The sequence below is a fragment of the Melospiza melodia genome, chromosome Z (genome assembly GCF_035770615.1).
Source record: "Melospiza melodia melodia isolate bMelMel2 chromosome Z, bMelMel2.pri, whole genome shotgun sequence".
NCBI classification, from domain to species: domain Eukaryota; kingdom Metazoa; phylum Chordata; class Aves; order Passeriformes; family Passerellidae; genus Melospiza; species Melospiza melodia.
The window spans coordinates 24,759,190-24,781,097 of NC_086226.1; the positions used below are offsets into that span (position 1 = coordinate 24,759,190).

Genomic DNA, 21,908 nt, shown 5'->3' on the forward strand with positions numbered 1-21,908 from the left:
TTTCATTATGTATTGAAGTTTCACTTCTTTCAAAGCAGCATTTCCTAAAAAGACCAGACACGGAAAGACATGAAACATGTTTAATTAAAGAAGAATGTATTAATTTTTTTTAACTGCTGGACAAAAATATTACATTTTTACTTGCAAATATTGCTTGAAAATATAAGCCAGATAATATTATAGGATAAAATATTTAAATTCTTTTTCTTCAAATAGCATGCTTAAAATGGTGGAGCATTTAGAAACTTACAGCACTACAAAATTTCTGCACAACTAGTAGGATCTAAACGCAAACCAACTACAGACAGATACTCTTCAGATCAAAAGTGCTTATACCACAAAAACCACCAAGTTTTAAACTGTCTTTAATGCACATTCAGGATCTTTGATCACCTTCTATTACCTTGTCCATCTTCAAACTTAAAATCTATTGCCAAATCGCAAGAAGATATTGTTCTGCAGACTCAGAAATACCTAGACTTTACCAATTACTGAATTAGTGTCACCACATTTCTAGGCATTACTAAGTAAATAGCTTAAAATTTACAAAAACAGTCAAAATAGGCATCTGGATATACTTCTTAATTAAAATATACTTGAAATTTTCCTTACAAATACTTGTAGCTTGAGAGTGGGAGCTTAAAATATTTGTTTCAATATTCTACTTGTGCCTGCTTTAATGTAGAAACAACACCATCATCATCTTCATAAGATTAGAGGAAATTATTAGCTAAGCCAAAGTTAGCAATAAAAATAAGAAACTTAGCATAGCAGCTTTTTGCATTACCTCACCCAAATTTTATTTTTGGAGGGTGTCAGTTCACAGATATATTAGGTGTCTTTCTACAAATCACTATCACCATGTAAAAGCACAAGTCAATGAACTAAACCAGCAGTATCTCACTATGAAAATCCAGGATATCCCATTTCTATAATACTTTTCAGTCCCAGACAGAGTGGTTCATAGGAGAGGAAAACAATGATCTACCTGAATTTATGTTGTAATGCAGCAAAACTGTCACATGCATGAAAACAACAATTAGGCCACTGCCAAAGTATCTGAAATGGCTGGAATACCTTCAGAGAAGTTTGGAATTTCCAGACAACTTCTGCCAACAACAATGAAGCATACAGAGGAGGTAGTTGGTGGCCTCCACAGGACATGCCAGTCCTACCAGATAGAATTTTGTTGCCTTACAAAAAACTGCTTTCACCAAAGGATGACTGTCTTCCCAGCTTTCCATTTGTATAACAGAATTAGTAAGAAAGTAGTGCCATTCAAGTTTAAAATTCACTGTCCACATAGCTTTTCTCCCAGCAAAAAAAAATAACATCAACCACTTATCTCTACAGGCACTGCAGTTTCACATCATTTCACGGAGGCCTAGTATCACAATCGAAAAAAACATAAGGTCAGCTGTAGCAATCCTTCCAAAATAGTTTATTTGCAATACCTTTCTCAAGCAAGGCTAAAAAAGAAAAGCAAAAAAGCACAAGATGTAGAGAGAGCGAACACCCACTCTATTTCTATCTCATTAAAAGCACTCCAAAACTTCCTGAAACTTTGTTGTAAATACTTCAAAACTTGGAGAAATTGTAGTCTAGGAGCATCAGTAACAGCACAGTGTTTTCCAGACTGTACAGTGTTAAGAGACATTATAAAAAACCCCAGCATATTAGCTCAAGAATGAACTCTATAGGAAGAATAAATTTTCTAAGGAATTCTGAGATGCAAGAGATGTACTAGAAATGAAGTAAAACAGTACAATATAGAGCTGTTCTGAAATCTGTACAGTATAAAATTTTGAAGTGTGCACCATTAAGGTTTTTTCAAAAACGCCTAAAATTACAGAAATTATCAACTATTTTATTCTAGAAATTACTATCTTTCTGAAATAACAAGTATATTTAAACAGCCTTATGTAGTAGCTGATATCATCCAATTTCAAGAATACAATCACAAATCTCTCACTCATGTTATACAATGTAAGTACTCTCTACATAGCTGAGTAATTCCCTGTATTTTCAAGAAGCTGCACAAGATTAACAGCAAAAACTCCAACTCCCACCAAAACAATCCAGTAATTTCAGTGTGACCAACAACTTTCATTTTCACATATTTTAAAGAGCAAATCAAAAAAGATACTGAAAAACTTCAGACTGTTTTAAAGAAAACTATAAAATTGCTTTTATAAAAGCATCTTTTAAAAACTCTAAAGTCTCCAAACATGAACGGACTGGGAAATACAATAAAAGAGAACTGTGCAGATGAAGAGACTTGCAAAGCTGACATTTTATGCAAAGCAAACACCTCTTTTGTCACACCTACAGCTTGCTGGAAACCCTGACAGTGGTGAACTGCACAGATGTACCTCTGGCACAACACCACAGAAAGCATCAGCAGGGTGGCATCACCAGACACTCAAGGCGTACCAACAAATCCTCTGGGCACGATTTCATGCGTTAAGGAGGGAGACCGCGGCAGAGGCGCGGCTACGCCTCCAACGGCAGCACCACGTGCGATCGCTGCTGCAAAAATGCAGCCCCTGGAAGCAGTCCCAGAAAGCCTTCTGGAAAACTTCTGCTGGCAATGCACACTCATTCACAACAAAGTTGGCCCATTGAGCATTTACCAAATCTAGCAGTTTTTTCTTCTGGGAGTGAGGAAAATAAAAATACATTATTTTGTTTGTTTTTCTTTACAAGAAGACAAATATTTAAAAATAAGTACTTCCCAATCATATTTGATCTTTTTCATGATTTTGTAGCCTAGACTTTTTTTCCTAATTTACATTTCAATGTTTCAGATAGAAAATATTCTTAAAGCATACTTGTAATTTGCCAAGGTCGTAGGAGAGGGAAGACCAGCAAAATCTCCATCGCTGTGGTTTAACCCAGGCAGCAGCTCACTAACCACAGTGGGATGGGGAGGAGAATCAGTAGGGTAACAGTGAAAATACACAGATACACACACACACTCATATATATATATATAAATCTCAAAAAAACTTGAAAGAATTTAAAATAATTTTGCTGTTTCAGAAAACTGTAATTTAACTGCATAATGACAACGTAATAAAATACAATTCCCAGAGAGACATACAACAAAAAAAATCCTGAAGAAATTACATTTAGATGCAACAGAACAAGACCAAACAGAGACAACTACAAGTTGGTGTCTGAGGATCACCCTAGTAAGACAATTTTTAAGGAAAGCCTCAGATACAACAGATAACTTTTAATAGTCATTACAAGGAAAAGAAGGAATACTAAGCTAAGGACTCTTAAAAAAACTGGGGCAAAGCTACGCATAGTTCTGAAAAGCAGAATAGGATGCTCAAAATTTGCTACAATAACTACAAGAGCACCTATGTCTAAAGTTCAGACAAACACAGTTTTTTAAACATTATCATTCTGGATTAAAAAAACAATGACAGTTGAAAGGCCAGAGCAAATTCTAAAATAAATAATGCTATAATCCCTAGGATGAAAGTGCATAGAGTGAGCATGAATGATAAATTTGCAATTTAAGTGTAAATCCAAGTATAAACGTAAAAATTTACTCACAAGGGGGACTGATGTTGCAGTTCAGAACTCATAAGAATTTAACCTTTACTCAAAAAAGACAGTATTTAGGACGGTTTCAGCAGCTCAGTCTCCATGCATATTCAATTTGCCCTGTAACATTGTTTACCAATAATGTAGCATTTTGGACAATACAACTACCTGGAAAAGCACCTCCATATACCCACAGAGAACACACATTTATTTATATGCGTGCTCACAGGTACCAGTCACTATTGCAAGATGAGAAGAGGAAATGCAGACGCTTGTAGAACTTGTGATCTGACCTCATGTACTGGAAACTGTAACCTATATAAGTTACAGTGAAGTTCTTTGGGAAACAAAAGTATTTTCCCACAGCTTCAGAAATTTGACAAGTTCATTCTTCTAGCTTCATAAAGATAAAAAAAGTTTAACTGGAATTCTGTGGAAAGAAATTATATAAACAAAGATGCCTACCTGTCATTCATTACTTTTACATAATCTTGCCTCTGTCGTATACAAATAAAAAACATATTTGTATAATCTTTGATTGATGCAAATTATGACTATTTTAAAATAATGATACTGACAGATTTAAGGGATTTGCTTCACAACATCATACTTATGATCTCTTTCAGTAAGCATCACAGCTCACTGGGAGAAATATTACCAGTTTTGATTTATTGCTATCCTTAGTGAATGGCTGAAGAATCTTACAAAGTACCACATGAGTCAAGATACCAACTTAACAGATGAAGAACCTACAAGTGATTCATCTGGAGTTTGCCAGTGCTCTCTTTGACACAAGACACCACCAGATTAAAACAAGTAAACAAAAAACCCAACAAGAAAACAAACAAACTACAGAAGTTTCAGCTCCATTTAGGTAACTTTAGTATCTCGCAGCATATATCTCAGCGGAAGGATTTTTTACTCTAGTATAATGGACTTTGGTTTGTGACTAAAGTACTGTAATACCAGTGATCCCAAAGGACAACTAAATATGGATATTTCAAACAACGGAAAAGGCTCCATATCCAGCTACCAATTCTTAGTCATCAAGTTTTTAATTAAAAGCTCAAATAACTTATTCAACAACAAGACCAGCAAAAAAACAAACTAAAGAAACAAAAAGCAGAAGTGCCTAAATTCTAACTCAAAATTTAAAACTCACAATTTCCTGAAATTTTCCTGTATATTCCATTTAGGATTTTTGCATTACCTCCATCCATTTGGACTTTCAATAATAGAATCTTCAACACTGAGAACATTATTTGTTACAGTTCTTCCTAGGCTTGATGTACAACATCAACATGCAAGCCATTAATGCACAGACATAAAAAGATGTCACTTGAATGTATAAATAAATGCATTTATCCTTTATTAAAATTATATGCAAAATACATCATCTGCAAGTATCAAATGGAAAATCACCTTATAATGCTGACCAGCCAGTAGAAAAAGTTCTGTATCAGCCACTTTTCCACTCTTTCATTCCATCACTCACTTCTTTGTCATTGTATAATCTACTGCATATGTACTACACACTTTTATACATAGAATGTTTATTAAAAGTGGTAACAAATTACAGCCCAAAGATATGCTTCAAGTGGTATAGTGCCTAATTTTATATCAATATCAAAACTGGAAGTTTTTTAAACAGTAGAGTAGGTACAGTCATTAACCAACTGCACATAACCTGAAAGGAGTCAAAAAGTATAATTAATTCAGAAATACAGACTACAACTCCAGTTGTTTGTGGCTTTTAAATGCGTACACACACACACTGTACATGTCAAGTAAACTCGCAACATCAAAATGCAGTACCTGTCTAAAAAGAAACAATAGAAAATAAGCAGAGAGTGGTGAAACCATATAGCTGACCTTATTGAGACACTTAAGAATTACTCTTGATAGCAATCCTGGCAGCTGAAGGGAACACAGGGTCTGTGGAACCAGCACAACACTCAGAAATTTTCTGCCACGCATTGGCAATTCCCCTCAGCTCGGGCCGGGAGCTCGCCGCCACTACAAAGTCAATGCCGCCACCTAAGGGTGACCACACCGCACTGTGTTCACTGACACTGCACTTAAAGTTACATCGAAAATTGAAGTCTGCACTGTGGTTCTAATGCCTTCACAGAAGATACATGTAGCTGATTTATGCACATATACACAAGTTTTGCCTTTTCCCTTCTATTAACATTAAACTTGGCATAAATGTTTCACTGCAGGAACATGATTACAGAAACTGCCCAAGTCAAAATGCAACGGATCTAAACAAAAAAAGACAAAAGACAAAAAAAATTGAACTCTAAGGAATAAGGTTCTGTAAGTTAGATTTCTAAGAAATTGACTGAATCATTTCATGTCGTTAAAAAAATTAATAAAGTAAATGTTTCAGAAGAGCTTGTCAAAAGACAAACTTTTCCATAGCATTTTTACTACCAGACAGATGTCTCATGTAGTTATTATGAAAGCATGACTCCCTACAGCTCATCTTAGTATCAGTATAGCTGTTAAACGCATTTTTAAAATGCTGAACCTTACTTTTATAGTACATTAGGTGGTTCTGGAGTGTATGTAAAGTGTTTGAGAAACTAAAATACAAGAGGGACTTCATCATTACTAGTGCATACTACCAGCATGCCATCTGCACAAGGTTTTTGCTTCAGAAATCTCTAATTTAGTACTTGACAGTAGATGAAATATCATTATCCAAAGCTATGATATACAGCGTACACAAGAGAGTAATTTATCTCAGTATGTACGGAGTCCTTTACTGTGGGGGTGGTGAGGCTTTGGACCAGGTTATCCAGAGATGCTATGGACTGCCCCATGCCTGGAAGGGGACAGGCTGCGTGGTGCTTTGAGCCACCTGGCCTACTGGTGCAGCGGTAGTGGGGTTGGAACCAGACCTCGTTAAGGTCCCCTCCAGCCCAAACCATTCCATGACTCCACGATCTTCCTGAATATGTTTATAAACTTTTAGCAAGCAACTAGCTATTGAGAGATGCTAGTTATTCAGGATAAACAAGTCCTAAGTAGGACGAGCTACATGAAGTTACAAAGCTGTGAGATTTAGTGTGTTGCTTGCCTTAGGCCAGAAGCTGTGAACTTATACCTAGATATACTTTCAGCCAGAATAATTAATTTACTTAGCCATCTTCGTAGGAACTGGTACAGCACTGTGTTTTAGCTTTAGTATGAAAAGAATATTGATAACATAGTGACGTTTTGGTTGTTGCTAGGCAATGTTTCTTATATTAAGACTAGTGGTTTTTAGCTTTCCATCCTCTGTGCAGCTGCACCTGAAAAAAAACAGAGAATAAGGAGGCTACAGTTGTCAGCAGAAGCTGTAACTCAATGAGACGACAAATCAAGGGCCTGCCTGTGTGGTGGACATGGAGAAAGAAACCAGGAAGGTGCTAGAAGACCACAAACCAAAAATTATCATTAGATCAAGGCATGAGAAGAGAGTGTGAGAGGTGGGCGCATAAGTCATAAGGGTATAATTGCCTGGGGTTTTCTTTGTTCTGAGTCTCTCTTTGAAGGCACCCAACCCTCACTGACCTGATACCAGATCTCTATTAAACCTCTAATTTTTATAAATCCAGTGTCTGAGATTCTGCAGGAAACCTAGGTCACATCTGAAGCAGAAGGAGGTGCCTGTGTCTGCAAAGAAAACCAGAAATAGGGTCCTTCTGAACATGCAGGTTTGATTGTAAAAATAGTAATTGAAGGGGAAAGTCTGAAAATCTGAGATTTTTCAAAACCTCAAATAATGATATAAAGTGGTTCAAAAGTATTTTGGGAAAGTATGCCTGTAGAAACATGGGAAATCAATTCTTTTCCTGAAATTTCTTCAAGTAGAACAACAGTTTTAAGCAACTGCATGTAAAAAGAGAAACAGCATATGGAATATATGTGGGGGATGGAAAAAGGACAGGGAAATTACATTCTTTTGGAATATTTTTCCCAAAATAATTCTTTCATTTACCTGTAAGCATTCAAACAAAGCAAACTATTTCCATACATTCTAAACATTTGACACTGTGTAGTTTATAAGCCTTATAATACGTTCTTCCTGAAATTTGCCTAGGCTAAACTCAAAGCAAAATACTCTCTCCTCTCAAAGTTTGTGACACAAGGTACAATGCTGAATATGTGTTTTGTAGATGAGAAGTATGAAGTGGGAAGGGAAATGTTTCCCAAAGTAAAAACAGAAGTGGGGAGGGGAATATCATTAAAAGACAAAAATAAATTTATCAGCTTATATGACACTTTTTATTCAGAAAATATGAGAACTAAGTTTATTTTTTACTATACACTTTTATACTAAGTTGATTCCAGTCAATGGTGTAAAAGCATATGTTAACTGTTTAATTGTGTGACAAAACCGTAATATTCTGTGTAGTCTACCTTAATTCTTATATACTGAAATTAAAGCATATTTTTCACATTTCTTAAGCACTGTAGTTTCTATCAAACATAGCATCACAGTTAACTTGAATTTAAACTGTTGTCTGCTACAAACTGCAAAGGTAAGCAGTACCCTTAAGAATATCCATCTTAAAAAACTGCTCAATAGCCACCTGTAAAATATGTACTTTAAAAGTGCCATCACGTATCAAGTATATTGCCAACTGGGCCAAAACTTGGTTATCTTGAATTTGAAGACTCAAGAGTCTAACGAAGAAATAGAAACACAGCCAAGTTATATTCTAACTGTCTTAATGAAGATCTGGGAACCATCAAACCTATTACTTGCCTTTAAGGATCCACTTCACAACATCATTTTATTGGAAAGGAAGATGTGCTGCCACAGCAGCTACTATACTAGCTCATTCACTCTAAAATGAGCTTGTAGAAGAGAATAGAGAGCATGGGAACAAAGTATAGAAGTGGGAATATTGACATTCTCTTACAATATTGAAAACTCCAACCCGCTTTATCTTTAAAAGCCCCCTCCCATTACCCATATCTAATCCACCACAAAAATCCACAGACACTAGGTGGAATAGAAAGGAACAAACTTATAACTATAACCTGGTTAAGTTTCAGCAACAATTTTCAGCAACAAATCATAATTTTAGCCATGAAGTTACCCAGTTAAGGAAAAGTAACTAAAAAGTAAATAGTGTATAAAATCAATTCAGTTAAGTGGAGAAAGGTTTTCTCCAGCTCTACATTGAGCTCCTAAATCCAGATCTCCTTTATTCAAAATAAGGAAAACGGACAGCTTGCACAAAAGCTTCTGGAGATAACCCTTTCATTTGGGTGCACTGTAGTCACTGAGTTCTGCATCTCAAAAATCCTTTAACATACTTTAGGACTCCACCATTCTATTGCAATAAAAGCCTTCCAGGTGAAGTACCCCCCCCACTCTGCGTCTCAGCTAGATTACTACATATTAGTGTGGAACAGTTCTCTGGCCTTACACCTAAGCTAGGTACTCTTTATGTCAGGTGGAAAGACTAAAAACAGCAATTGGTACAAAGATAACAATGAAATTAACCTATCCATCTGACACCAGCTTCATTCACATTGAAAATTCACATGATGCAAACACAGAGGTTATAGCACACCATAGCAGTCACAACCATAAAATAAGAAGTCCACCTAAATTCAGCCAAGAAATTAAGAAATTTTCTAGTTTTGTTTGGACAGAGCTATAATCTGTTCTTCCATTTATACTAAAATTCTGTGAGATTATTCAATTGCATCAGACTTCTTGGGGGTAGATCAAGAGAGACAACATGGTGGCACACTTCCTAAGTCCTACAAAGTTATAATGTTTTTTTTTTAACTAGGTCCCAATTTGGCCAGTATGCTTCAGAGAAGAGGCTCAGCATATAATTTTCTGTCATTCAAAGGACAGACAAAAAATAAACATGTTTTGAAGAGATACAAATCCTAAACAGTTATGCAAATAACAACAACCTTCTGCTGTTGAGTTAGCCATGCAACATTAATTTTTTCCTCCTACATTCTTTGTCCCATTTATTAATTGCAGCTTTTGCTTATTGCCATAAAATAATCAGCACTTCAAAGACAGGAAAGGGTCTATTTTTCTGTGAAATGTCTAGCATATTCAACAATCAGAACATAAATTCTCCTTTCTCTGCTTCTGCTCAGCAGTCTGATAACAGAGTTACTTAGCAACAGATGAAGCAACTGAACTGTGTTGCCTGATCCACACACATTTTACTGCAAAGTAGCACTTACAAAGGCATTATTTAGCTGATGGTTGCCTCTGCCTAGATGTATTTTTGAAGTGTAAAATCCATTAGTGTGAGACAAGCCTATATGAAAACTCAACCATCATGTACTTTCTGTAATGCACTACACATTTTGAAATTAATAGAAATTGCCTGTAAGAGTCATACACATGATTTTAAAGTACCTCTGAGAAAGGAATAAACAAGAAAATGCAAAACATAAGACTATTAACATTATTTACGTGGATGCTACAGCAGTTGCTTAAAAGGGGAAGACAGGAATCCTCCTTCTAGCATACTGACAATTTATGAACTTTAAATACACAGACCAAGCCCTTGTACGCCAAGTACACTTTTCTTGCTACAGAATATTTTTATTTCAGAGAATGAATGCTTATTTCCTTTGAAAATACACACACACCAACACATATCTCCCCAAACCACTTTCTTCATCAGTGGAGCAGGAAGCAATATGTGCCACACCACATATTAAGAAGATTTTTTTAGAAGGGAGAAAAGTAACCCAAAGAACTTGACAAACCATTTGCCAACCATGACTCCCTTTAAAGGCAATTCCCTAACTAAACAATCCCTTTATTTTTAATCTATTTTGGCATGTAAAAGTTTCTATTTTACAATTGCATGAGAACTCTTAAAAGTTGTCTTGGGTCATCATACAAAACAACACTGCCAGCAAGACCTGAAAGTCTCTTGTGCCTAGCAAAGGGAAAGCACAGCAGCTCCTTGTGAGAGTCTGTCAGAATTTTCCCTCATCTGTCTCACGATCGTCCTTGGGAGACCACTGAAGAGAAGACCTCCCCCCCCCCCCCGTCTAGAATCTGGCTCTGAAGGAGAAAAGTCACACGCCACAGGCTCCAAGACCTGAAAGCACAGTGTTAAGCTATTGTTTTCACAGGAGTGTTTGCTGTATGCTAAGAAGGGGGCATCATGCCCCGTTTGCAACAATAGCAGCACTGGAAGCTGTCCAACCTCTCAGCCTGGCTGGACTTCTCCTGAGTTCCAGGTGGTCTCCCACAGAAGACCCTCACCTGTTTTACAACCACCGTGACAGACAGACTGAGATGTAAGAAGCCTCTCCATCAAGGACTGAGACATGAAACTCCTAAAAGGCCCCTCTGCTCCTTCCAAGGACTGGGACTGAAACGCCCAGCCCGGGGGAGGTGTGTGGGGGAGGCAAGCTGACCAAAGCGAGATGCTTGCCTGCAGATTGTGACCACTGAACCAAGAAAACAATGGCTCTCATTCACTGCTGAGAACATAGACTACCTGTTACATCTGTTCCCTATTATACCTGTTTCCCCCTCCTCACAATTTTCAGTAATAAAAACCCCTGAGTTAGCTAGAGCCTTTGAGATCTCCCCAGCGTAGCAGGCGGACCCTCAGCTGGACTGGACCAAAGGACTTTGTCTCTGCGTTGGTAGCTATATCCCCTCTCCCTCTCTCTCTCTCTTCCTCCATCTTTTTCTCTCCCTTAATCCCTCTATCACATTTTTGCTGTAGTTATTTCAATAAAATTTCATTTGACTTGATTATCACTGCAAACCCCCTTGTACCATGTTGGTTTTTGCACTCTGAGATCATTCCTACGAACCATCAGGTCATCTGTCCGCTAGGACAGATCCTGACATTAAATTGGCGTCACAGACAGGACTCTGGTAGAGAGAGGGATTTGCAGGCAAATCTCATGCTAAATTGAGTGCTCTGTCTCTGGAATTGGCACAAAAGATCTCTCAGTGCAAAAACAGGGGAAACTGTTGCTGTCATTCCTGTTGCTGATCTGATACCGGCACTGACACCAACACTGATACTGCTCCTGATGCTAATATTGATACTGATATTGATGCTGTTACTGTTGTATTTGAGTTGAATCTGAACCTGTTACTGTTGTATTTGAATGAACCTGAACCTGTTACTGTTGTATTTGAGTTGAATTTGAACCTGTTATTGCTGTATTTGTGTACCTGGACTGTCTAAAAGGGGAGGGACAGACCTGAAGAAATTAAGCTGTGCCTTTTAGACAGATATTGTCCCTTCCCCTACACACGAGCGAGGGGCGGCCCAGTGAAGGCTGAGTGGCTTTTTCCCCGTTCTAGGTTTCTGGTCCCCTCACAAAGAAAACATTTGTGTGCGTGTGTTAATGTGAGTGTATATCTGTACTGTCTGGGAAGGAAGAGACAAATTTGAAGCAACCTCACAGAGCCTCCCAGACTGATTCTGTCTCTTCAACTACCCAGGGAAGCAAGGGGACAGTAAAAAGGCTTGTGTGATTTGTGTAACTTAAGTTAACTCCCTGGTGTAGCTTTGGTCCCCTCACAAAATGACAAAAAACTTCAGTGCAAAAGGTAAAGCTGAATTTTATGCTCTGCTTGCTAAATACAATGCCACACCTTCTCCGGGGGGAGAAGAATGGGCAAGCTGCAATTGGTTTAACTTAGAAAATGTTATTGATAGAATATGCTCTTTGCAACATGAAACAAAATTCAAACTGGGCACAAATAAAACCATCCTCTGCTCAGTCTTGGGTGCCTGTCTCACAGCAGCCATAGAAACTCGCTTTAAGAGAAAAAGTGAGGAAAATGCTATCATTGGCTCCCTTCAAAACCTAGTTGAAGTTTTGCAAAAACAATTGGATGAAGAAAGAAATGTAAATAACTTGTTACAGGCTACCTTGAGAGAGGAACATGTTAAAAATTCACAGAACACTGATTCCTCAAAAGAAACAGAGGAGAAAGAAACTCCTCGCATTAATCAAAATTATTCTCAAACAGAATTAGCCCTGATGAAAAATTGCGGGAAGCACTGCTGTAATAACATAAAACCTCTTAGTAAAACAGAATGTAACTATATCAATAATGAAGATCTTGACCCACACAAAACCACTAAAGAAATCCCGTACACTGCTACTGAATTAACAAAACTGGCAAAGCATCATGGGCTTCTCCTCCAAAAATCTGAAACAGAACACATTTGTCAAGTGTCTCTCACTGGGGGAGATCAGATTCTTTTGTCAGAACAAGGAGTCAGTGAGTGCTGGCGACATGGGGTGATCCTAACAACAGCAGACAGACGCATCCCATGGTCCCTAACTCAGCACACAGCTTACTGGGCAGGGGGGCTTAACCAACCCCTTGGAAGGGAGAGACCCTTTGGTTGGTACCCCTGACCAACTCTGAGATCATTCCTACGAACCATCAGGTCATCTGTCCACTAGGATGGACCCTGACACTCCAGCTTTTTCATCTAATGGCATTGTTCAGAAGTTATTTTATTCTAAGGATTCAACACCCTGGAGTTCATAACAGCTTCAAAACTTATTTCATTTGTACATATGAAGATCTATGAATCTGAATTTTAATTTTACAGAGCTATACCAAGCTTGCCCCATGACTTTTTCTTCCCTCTGAAAAATTAAGGATAGGCAGGAATTTAAGTACAATTAGATACTTTAAAAAAAAAAAATCAAATTCATTAAAAACTAGATAAAAATTCAGTTTTGGTAAGTCACTAGACAAATTATCAGAAGGGGTACAATTAAGAGAAATTTCTTATTTATTTGATAGCAAATATTTTTGCCTTATTTGCAAATAAAAATTAGTGTTATGTTTTCAACAATGAAGTAACCAAGTAGAGTGCAAGTTAAGAGCACAATTCACAATTGCCTTAAAAAGGATTAAAGTACTTCCTATGTTCCATTTCAACCAGGAACTTCAATGGTATTTCAGATACTAAAACCACAAAGTCGTTAAGTGCTAATAACTGCAATAACAACTTCTTAGGTTATATTTCATACTATAAAGAGAATAAAAACTTCAATGATGAGAACTCTAGGATGCATCTACAAGGAAAGCTAACTTAATTCATTGCCTCCAAATTTTGCAGTGATCAAGTACTTATGCAGATATTTACACAGACTAGTTTCTTTATTACAATTAAGTAATTTTTCACATGCAACTATGCAAATCTTGAAGGTTTCCCCCTTCCTTTCAAAGACACAATTAATTTAACACGGTGGCTTAAATAATTTTAATTAACCCACCGTTCTCTTTCCAGAGAAGGAAGATGTTTTTCCTTCCAGACTTCTCAGATCATTCATTTTTCTTTTTCATATTTAAAGTTTTTTATGTATTAAGGTAAGAAAGACTAGCTTTGACAGGATTCAAGGTTGTGTTTCAACACAAGAGGAGGGCTGTGCCCTTCTTATGCATTTAAACTACACAGAAATCTCAGTTTAGGTCTCTGTCTCCTATTTTTCAACTCTCCACAGTTCTAATCAAAACCAATAACAGGCTGCCCTTTTCTTTCTTTGTTGATTTGAGAATGGTTTCTATTAAAAAAAAAAGCAAAACAATCTCGAGCATTACCATTTCTTTATCTTTTTGAAGCTAAGTATCAACTAATTCTTGAATACAAGGTATGCTGCTTTCTTACAAACACAATTTATTTGTTCCAATTCAGCACTTTTGAAACAAAGGTTATAACCACGATGTTAGCTGACAGTTAAAAATCAACTGCAAGCAATTTTACTATTTTACAAGAAATAAATTTTAAAAAATAGAATGAAATTTAGAAAAAAACTTAAGTCATTTGCAAGCCACTCTCTCTCTGCATTAGAAACCATCCTTTCAGAGACTGCTTAGAATTAGGACTCAAGAATCTTTTGTTACTCCTCAACAACTTCCTTCTACTAGCATAGGCACACTACTCCATCCTGATGAGAAAGTGACATATTTCAAGAAAATATAAGTGTACCACTTGTAATCAAGAACCCGAGCTCCAAAAAATCTTTTAGATGTCTGCACTCTTTACTGTACTTCTAGAAACAAAAGAAACATTCCATATGAACTGTGGTTTCCTATACAAACCACCTCCCAAACAATTACTCATGAAATACCACATTAAAAACAAGCATTTAGCTTAACTTGTACTTTGCATCCCCTTCTGTGCCACCTCTGCAGAATTGCAATTTTCCCAGCCAGAAACACTTTTAAGCAATTCACTTGCAAAAAGCAGCCATTCTAAAGAAAATTTTTAAAAGATAAAGAGCAAGAGAAAGCTTTGACAATCAAACAATGCCTTGGGAAGAACAAAATCATGATATGTACTTACTAATTTGTTTTCTTGCATATATATTCTTTGCAGCTTCAAACAGCCTTTAGCTATAATGATCATTCCTTCATCTGAGATCTTGTAACACTGCCCAAAATGTATGTCTTTCAATTCCCTGCATTTTGAGCCGAGCTGCAATTAATGAAATCAAGTGAAAAAAACCAACAGAATTTGACTGAAATGAAGAGATGAGAGAAAATATTTTTTCTGCTTCTCCACCCCCCATTAAAAATTATCTTTTTTTTCAGGCTTTGAAACACTGTATGCAAACAAGAAAGATTCTAATTACATATGTGACAAAATGAAGTTGCTAACTACAGTCAACAAAATGGAGGTAACAGCACCACATAAAAACTAAGTTATTTACTATGTGCACAGGTAGATAACAATGCTTTTATGCTCAACAGCTTATTTAATTTATCCTAACCCCTAAATGCTCCTTTAACACTCTCTGAGACTTGATGAAACCTTCCTGCACATCCAGCAAATGAAGATCTTAGTCACCTTCAACATTCATGAAGCAAAACTGAGTTACTTAAACACAGGTTTTGAATAGCAACAAAACTCAGGAAAATTGAATCCAACAGAAGTGAAGTATAGGATGGCAAACTGCACATTTAACTACAAAAGCGATCATTCAATCCCTGGGTATTAAAAAGTATGTGCAGTCTCTAGAGAACAGCATTTACTGCACCAAAAAAAAAAGTCTCCATACACCAACTTTAAAAAAAAAAAGATTTTTCATAATTTTAATTAAATCCAATTAAAAGGTATGTTCTTCTTGCTAAGCTGAAATATACTATGTTTTCAGAAGGAATCTGTGGAATGGATGTTTACCTGCTTCAGGCCTTCATCAGTGAGTCTGTCTTGATTGCCCACATGCAGTTTCTGAAGAAGAGGACACTGAGAGGCAACTGCAATAATAGAGGTGTCAGAAAGCTGTTTACACCTGTAGGCAGTATATCTTAAGAGCCCAGGACATTTAATTGCTAATATGCATACTCCTGTATCAGATACATTGCGGCAATCAGAAATATTGATTTCAGTAATATTCTGGCTTCTTGATGCTATTTTTTCCAACAGCTCATCAGTGACCTGCAAAGAAAAAACACTCACATGTAACTTTTTCCATAAAAATCTTTAATGCCACTAGAACAAAAATGGCTGTTTGTAAGATGAATTTCCATGAGCTATAAGAAAAATGAAACTATACCTCCTTTACAAAAACTACCTATGGCTCAATATTTTACTGCAATTGGTTTGTTTCAGAGGGGTGGGGGGGGAGGCTGATGGTTTTGATTGAATATGATCAATTAGGGGAAAGCCAGTTCTGACATGACATACTATGTAGACTGTAGCTAGATGGCTTTACGATAAAGTTCACAGAGGGAGAGGCAACAGCTAGACAAGTACAGAAAATACGGGCAGCTGCAGGAATTTACGTCACCACAAAAAGAATCCCAAACGGCTGCTCAGCTTGACAGAAGTTCTCAAGTACCAGACTGAGCTCCAGAGTTAGGAGGGTAGCCACAGAACTACTTCTCTTTTTAGCCATGAACAGACTATCTGTGATGTCCAGGTATTAGAAAGATAAATTACTTGTTGGTAGAACTGCCTTATTAAGGTTTAAGACTTGATGTGCCTCAACGACCTCAGCTCCTAAGAAAGGTTAACAAAGCTTGGGGAGAGTAATGTACTACTGGCAGTGGACACAAAGAATGCAGAATTCATAGGCCACAATAACATTTGGCAGAATTTCTTAGATAAGGAAGAAACTAACAAAGCAAACTTAGCAACTGTGTTGAATCAACTCCAACTGAGTAAAAAGCAATTCTGGCAAGGGGATATGACAAACATCACAGACCATCAACCCAAAAAACCCACCAAATCAAAAGACCAGAAAGACTGAGTATGTGGACTAATTAACATAAGAAGGATAGGAATCATTTAACCAGCAGAAGGTAGAGCAAGAGAATATGGGAGGCAGAATAACAGAACTACGTAACTTGGAGCCACCAAACATTACTGCCTTTGTTTACTGAAATATATGTGATTTCATACTGATTTGTGCCCTATAGAAATTGTGTTAGCCTTCATTCTATTATATTTCTTATTTGTAGTAATGCTGTATGGAAGGGCAGTGTTTCAATGTCTTGAAACTTTTCTTTTTTTGTTTTAATATTTTAGCAAGTATGCTCCATTTAATCAAAGGGAGAACTGCTGAGGAATACACTTAGTGGAAATAGCTCAGGGTACAGCTGAGCTCCAGGTGGCACAGCCAGAGGCAAAAGGCCATGAACTAGTGCCAGGCCTTTACAAAACAAAGGACACAGACACCTGTGGTGCAGCCAGGTGAGGAACACTTGGAAATACAGCAGCAGCCAAGAGCCCCCAGATGTACCCATGCACAAACTGTGAGGGCATAAAACCACAAGGGTCCCTATTCTGGGGTCCCTCCTCCTCCAGCCTGAGGTGTTATTCTGTTGTTGCACAATGATTACATTATTTTAAGGACCCAGAGGTCTGAGACTCTGCTGTGGCAAATGTGAAGTCGAGGCAGTAAGGAAAGTGGTCTGACTGTGTGGGGTGTGCAGGGAGCCGAGCAGGGCATCCATCACCTCCCTGGGTCACTGCCACAGAGGGGCTTCAGTCCCAAGCAGGCGGTGCCAGTGTGGCTGACAGAGCAGCCCCTGGGTGCTCAGACAGCAAAGTTCTCTTATCACTTTTGTAAAAAAAAAATTCCATCCATTTTGTATCTATGCACATTGCAGTCAGTCAAAATGACAATAATCTTAAAAGAAGACAATCCTACAAAGGACCATTCAGAAAAATTTACTTGGCACAGACAAGATTTGGCTTTAACCAAAGAGGGCCAGAAAGCAACACGAATTCCTTTTGATTTTTGTCTTATATAGCTGGGGAGCAGTCTTTGCTGCATTCAATAAGGTTTTCATTTGTAGCAAGTCAGATCTTTTTTCTTGCTCTTTCATCAGGCAGGTGTTAAAATGGAAAAGAACTGTGCTGGTTTTGCCTGGGGTAGAATTTTCTTCACAGTGACTAGTATGCAACTATGTTTTGGATTCATGCTGGCTTTCCTACAGCTAAACTGGGATTGCGCAGAGCCAAGGCTTTTTCTCCTTTTCACTTTGCCACACTAGCAAAGAGGCTGGGAGGGAACACAGCCAGGACAGGTGACCCCCATGTGACCAAAGGGATATTCCAGATCATGTGGCATCACAGTCAGTGTATAAGTAAATCAGTCAATCAGTCAGTCAGTGAGGGGAAGAAAGAGGAAGGGACATTTCCAGTGATGGGGTTTGTTTTCTGAAGTCACTGAGAAGTGTCTTCTCAAGTGTGATGGGGTCCTGCTCTGCTGGGGATGCCTGAGCTTCTGCCAGCTGATAGGAAGCAGTGAATTAATTCTTTGCCTTGCTCTTAATTTTTATTTTGTATATGTGTGTGTGATTTTGCTTTCACTATTAAACTCTTTAAACTCATTCATTATGTAGCTTTTATTCTTCCAGTTCTCTCCTCAACCCTACTGGTGGGGGAGTGAGGAAGGGTTGCCTGGGCCTTGACTGCTATCTGGGATTAAACCACAACAAAGATGAATTGCAAAGAAAAAAAAACCTTCTTCGAATGCAACTGTCCAGTTGTTATTTCTGTGCACTCTGTATTTTCATTAAATGGTCAAGATGCAGTTTATAAACCCTGCAAGTCTCTACTCAACAAGAAACCCAAGGGCAGTAGCGAAACAATACTGGCATCCCTAAAGCTTTCCAAGGAGATAAGTTACCCTGTACAATTTCAGGCTAGGCTCCTAGAGATCTCACTAAATTAAACCCGCAAATATTTAATTCTAGGATTGGCTAAAAGTCAAAAATAACCAAAACATTGAAAACAAAAAAACAAACACAGTCCCTTTTCTAATGAGTAGGAGCCATACCAGCTGAAGAATAAAATAAAGAAAATATGTTAAAACAAACAGAGCAAGCACCACATATGTGACCATTCTTCCAACTACAGCAACCTCAGAAATACTCATGTTTGTCTTTGAATTAATAAGATATCTCACATCTCCAGACTGCCTGATGCAGAGTTGAGACAGGCAACCCATTTCAAACAGAACTCATGCCCACACTATATATTAACTGATCTCAGACAAAATATACTATATTTAAAGGAACCAATCTAAGGGTCCAGATATTTTCAGCAAATAGCAGAAAAATACATGCAACTACTATTTTATGTGTTTCTTTTGTTTACCCCTGGTCAAAAGTACAAGTTCCAAGAACAAATTCAGAGTTATGAAAACAACTATTCCACAATGATATCTTCATACCTGCTGACGACTACTGAGATCCAGTTGCTTCCAAAACTGAAAATCTAAACAGAGGTCACGCCAATATTTACAGACTAATGACACTGAAAGGCAACGCTCATTCAGAGATAAGTTGGAAAATATCTGTAAAGAAAGAAAAAAATAAATTTGTCACATGTAATCTTATTTTAGAGACAGAAATATTTTATTATCAAAACATCTTGTAAAAGACAGAGAAGTATTAGCATGTATTATAACACACTTGCCCCCTGCTTGATTAGTCAGAAAAAAAAGCCTACATCCCACAAGAACTGACAATATTAGTAAGTCATATTAGCATAACCAACAATAGAATATATCCTAAGTACTCATCTCATAGACTGAATTTCAGAAGTGCTTCTGAGATGGCACACCTAAAGAATTACAAATTAACTCAGTGTTATTTGCAAGTCATTTTATAAGTGCTTTCATTCCCATCATGAAATGGATGGGAAACCTTTCTTTTTATTTTCTATTTTTTAACTGAACTGGTAAGAAAAGTCATAAAGGTATTAAAAGATCAAGTCTTGCCATAAGGGGGCATGGGATGGTACAGTAAATTAGCAGAGTAAATCATTGTCATAGAAGAGAACTGAAGCACAAAATTAGCCTTTTATACCCCAAGGTTTTGACCACTATAGCAGCTGGCAAAAGAAAAGAATAAACTGTAACTCTATAGCAAGACCATAGATTGCCACAGCATGTATTACACTCATCCCTTTCATAAAAACAGTTGTTTATTAATAAATACAAAAAGAGGGTCTCTCAAGAGTTCACATGAAGATACCCTGACAGCACAAATGAACTTAAATCTACATGTGATCCAATATTGAGAAACGGTAGCAGTGGCATTATACCTACACAGGAGTACAGACTGCAAATCGTGAAAAAGTCCTCCCACTGATCTGAGGACATCAAGTAGCAAATAGAAGTACTACTGCCCATCTCAGGTAATTTTCTCAAGAAAATGTGAAAATACTGGAGAGTGTCCATAGGAAAGCTCAGAAGTCTAGCAAACATGAAAACATTCAAGGAAACTACTAGTACTGTTTAGCCAAGGAAAAGGGATGGCAAAGAGGAAAAAAAAAAAAAAGAAGGAATAATGAAGCACTGAACTATAATGGCAGCTAAAAGAACTTTGTTCATTAGGTGGGCTTTGGAACAGACAAGACAACGAACTGTCAAGAATAACAACCATGAACTGTATTCCTTGTTACAAGGCATGGCTTACCCCAGCAGTTTTAAATATGTTTATTCCAACAAGACCCCTTGATGAAGAAGATTTTGAGTAAGAGGAGGGGGTCAAATTCATGATGCTCTGTACATGCTTGCAAGATTTATCATTCTACTCTTTTTCTAGCTATGAGAAACTTGCAATCTCTTACGCAAGACTCCTGGGTATTGAAGGACTGTGCGTGAACCCCATTTTCCCGCAGGCCTTTGCTTGGCCATTACCAGAGTCAGTGTCTGCTTCTCATTAGGCAGCCAGTTAAACACAGCAGACAGAAGAGCAAACAATCACTGCCTGCTTTATCTCTGCAGTTCTTGTCCGTACTGGTGAAACCATGTGCAGGACCAGGAGGTGCTTGCAATTAGTGCACAAAAAATACCATCACCCTCAGCCAAGCAGAAAGAAAGCACTGAATAGTAAGTGGTAATTTGGCATCTGACATTTCCTGCAAAAGTGTAATTCTAAACATGAGAATAGGTGACAGTCTGATGCTCATTGGTGATGCTCAGTAATTCTAAGTTAGTAAGAGCACTAGGAAAATTGAATTCCTGCTACTGACATGAAACAGAAGACTGAATCTTTTAACAGTTATGAAAACCTCAGAATAGAAAAAAGCAACACGATCCACATTATGTTTAGACAGACATTTGACAGACATTTAGACTACAATTAATATTAACAAAGGATATCAAGGCTGGCATTATAAAACACTTCAACTAATCTTTACTCCAGTGGGAAATAAATATGTTTATTTGTAGAAATACCACCTTTGAGAAACCAAAGCTTGCAGTACTGAAGAACAAAGTAAACCTGGTACAGTAAAGACTGCTGCTAACACAGCTGCCACTGTTAAAATGAAAGCCCATAAATAATATCTGTATTTTATTTTGTTTATCCTGGGTTGGCATGGCTAGGTTTTGACAGTTGGGGGGCTACAAAGGCAGCTTCTCTGAGAAGCTGCTAGAACTTTCCCTCATATCTTACGGAGCCAATGTAAGCCAGCACCCAAGATGGACCCACACTGGCCAAGGCTAAGACAGTCAGTGATAGCAGTAGCACCTCCGGAATAACGTAAGAAGGAGAAAAAAAATGTCATTGAGAAGAAACAAGTAGGGCTAGAGACAGAGTGAAAATGTGTGATGAAGAAGCAGCAGAAACAAGGCATGATGAACTGACTATAACCCCTACTCTGGTCCTCTTGAATGGCTGGGGGAAGGAGGGAGAAAATTGTAAGTGCAGTTAGGCCAAGGAAGGATAAAACAGTTAGGAAAGATGTAGGTTTTACTTCTCATTTTCCTAGTCTGATTTGATTAGTAATAAATTCAACCTATTTCCCAAAGTTCAGTCTCTTTTCCCATGACAGTAATCACGGAGTGACCTCTCCCTGTCCTTAATTCATGACCCTTTCCTCATGTTTCGTCTC

The 21,908-nt window shown here is 37.6% G+C and overlaps 1 protein-coding gene across 1 annotated transcript in view; it reads right to left on the bottom strand.

The window, feature by feature from the left end:
• FBXL17 (F-box and leucine rich repeat protein 17) overlaps positions 1-21,908 on the bottom strand; it is a 275,693-nt gene that overhangs the window by 241,193 nt on the left and 12,592 nt on the right. The window contains exons 2-4 of the mRNA XM_063181044.1: positions 19,237-19,359; positions 15,732-15,989; positions 14,895-15,026 (exon numbers count right to left, since the gene is read on the bottom strand). Of these exons, the coding sequence (XP_063037114.1) occupies positions 14,895-15,026; positions 15,732-15,989; positions 19,237-19,359 (513 nt within the window). The remainder of the gene's footprint in view (positions 1-14,894; positions 15,027-15,731; positions 15,990-19,236; positions 19,360-21,908) is intronic.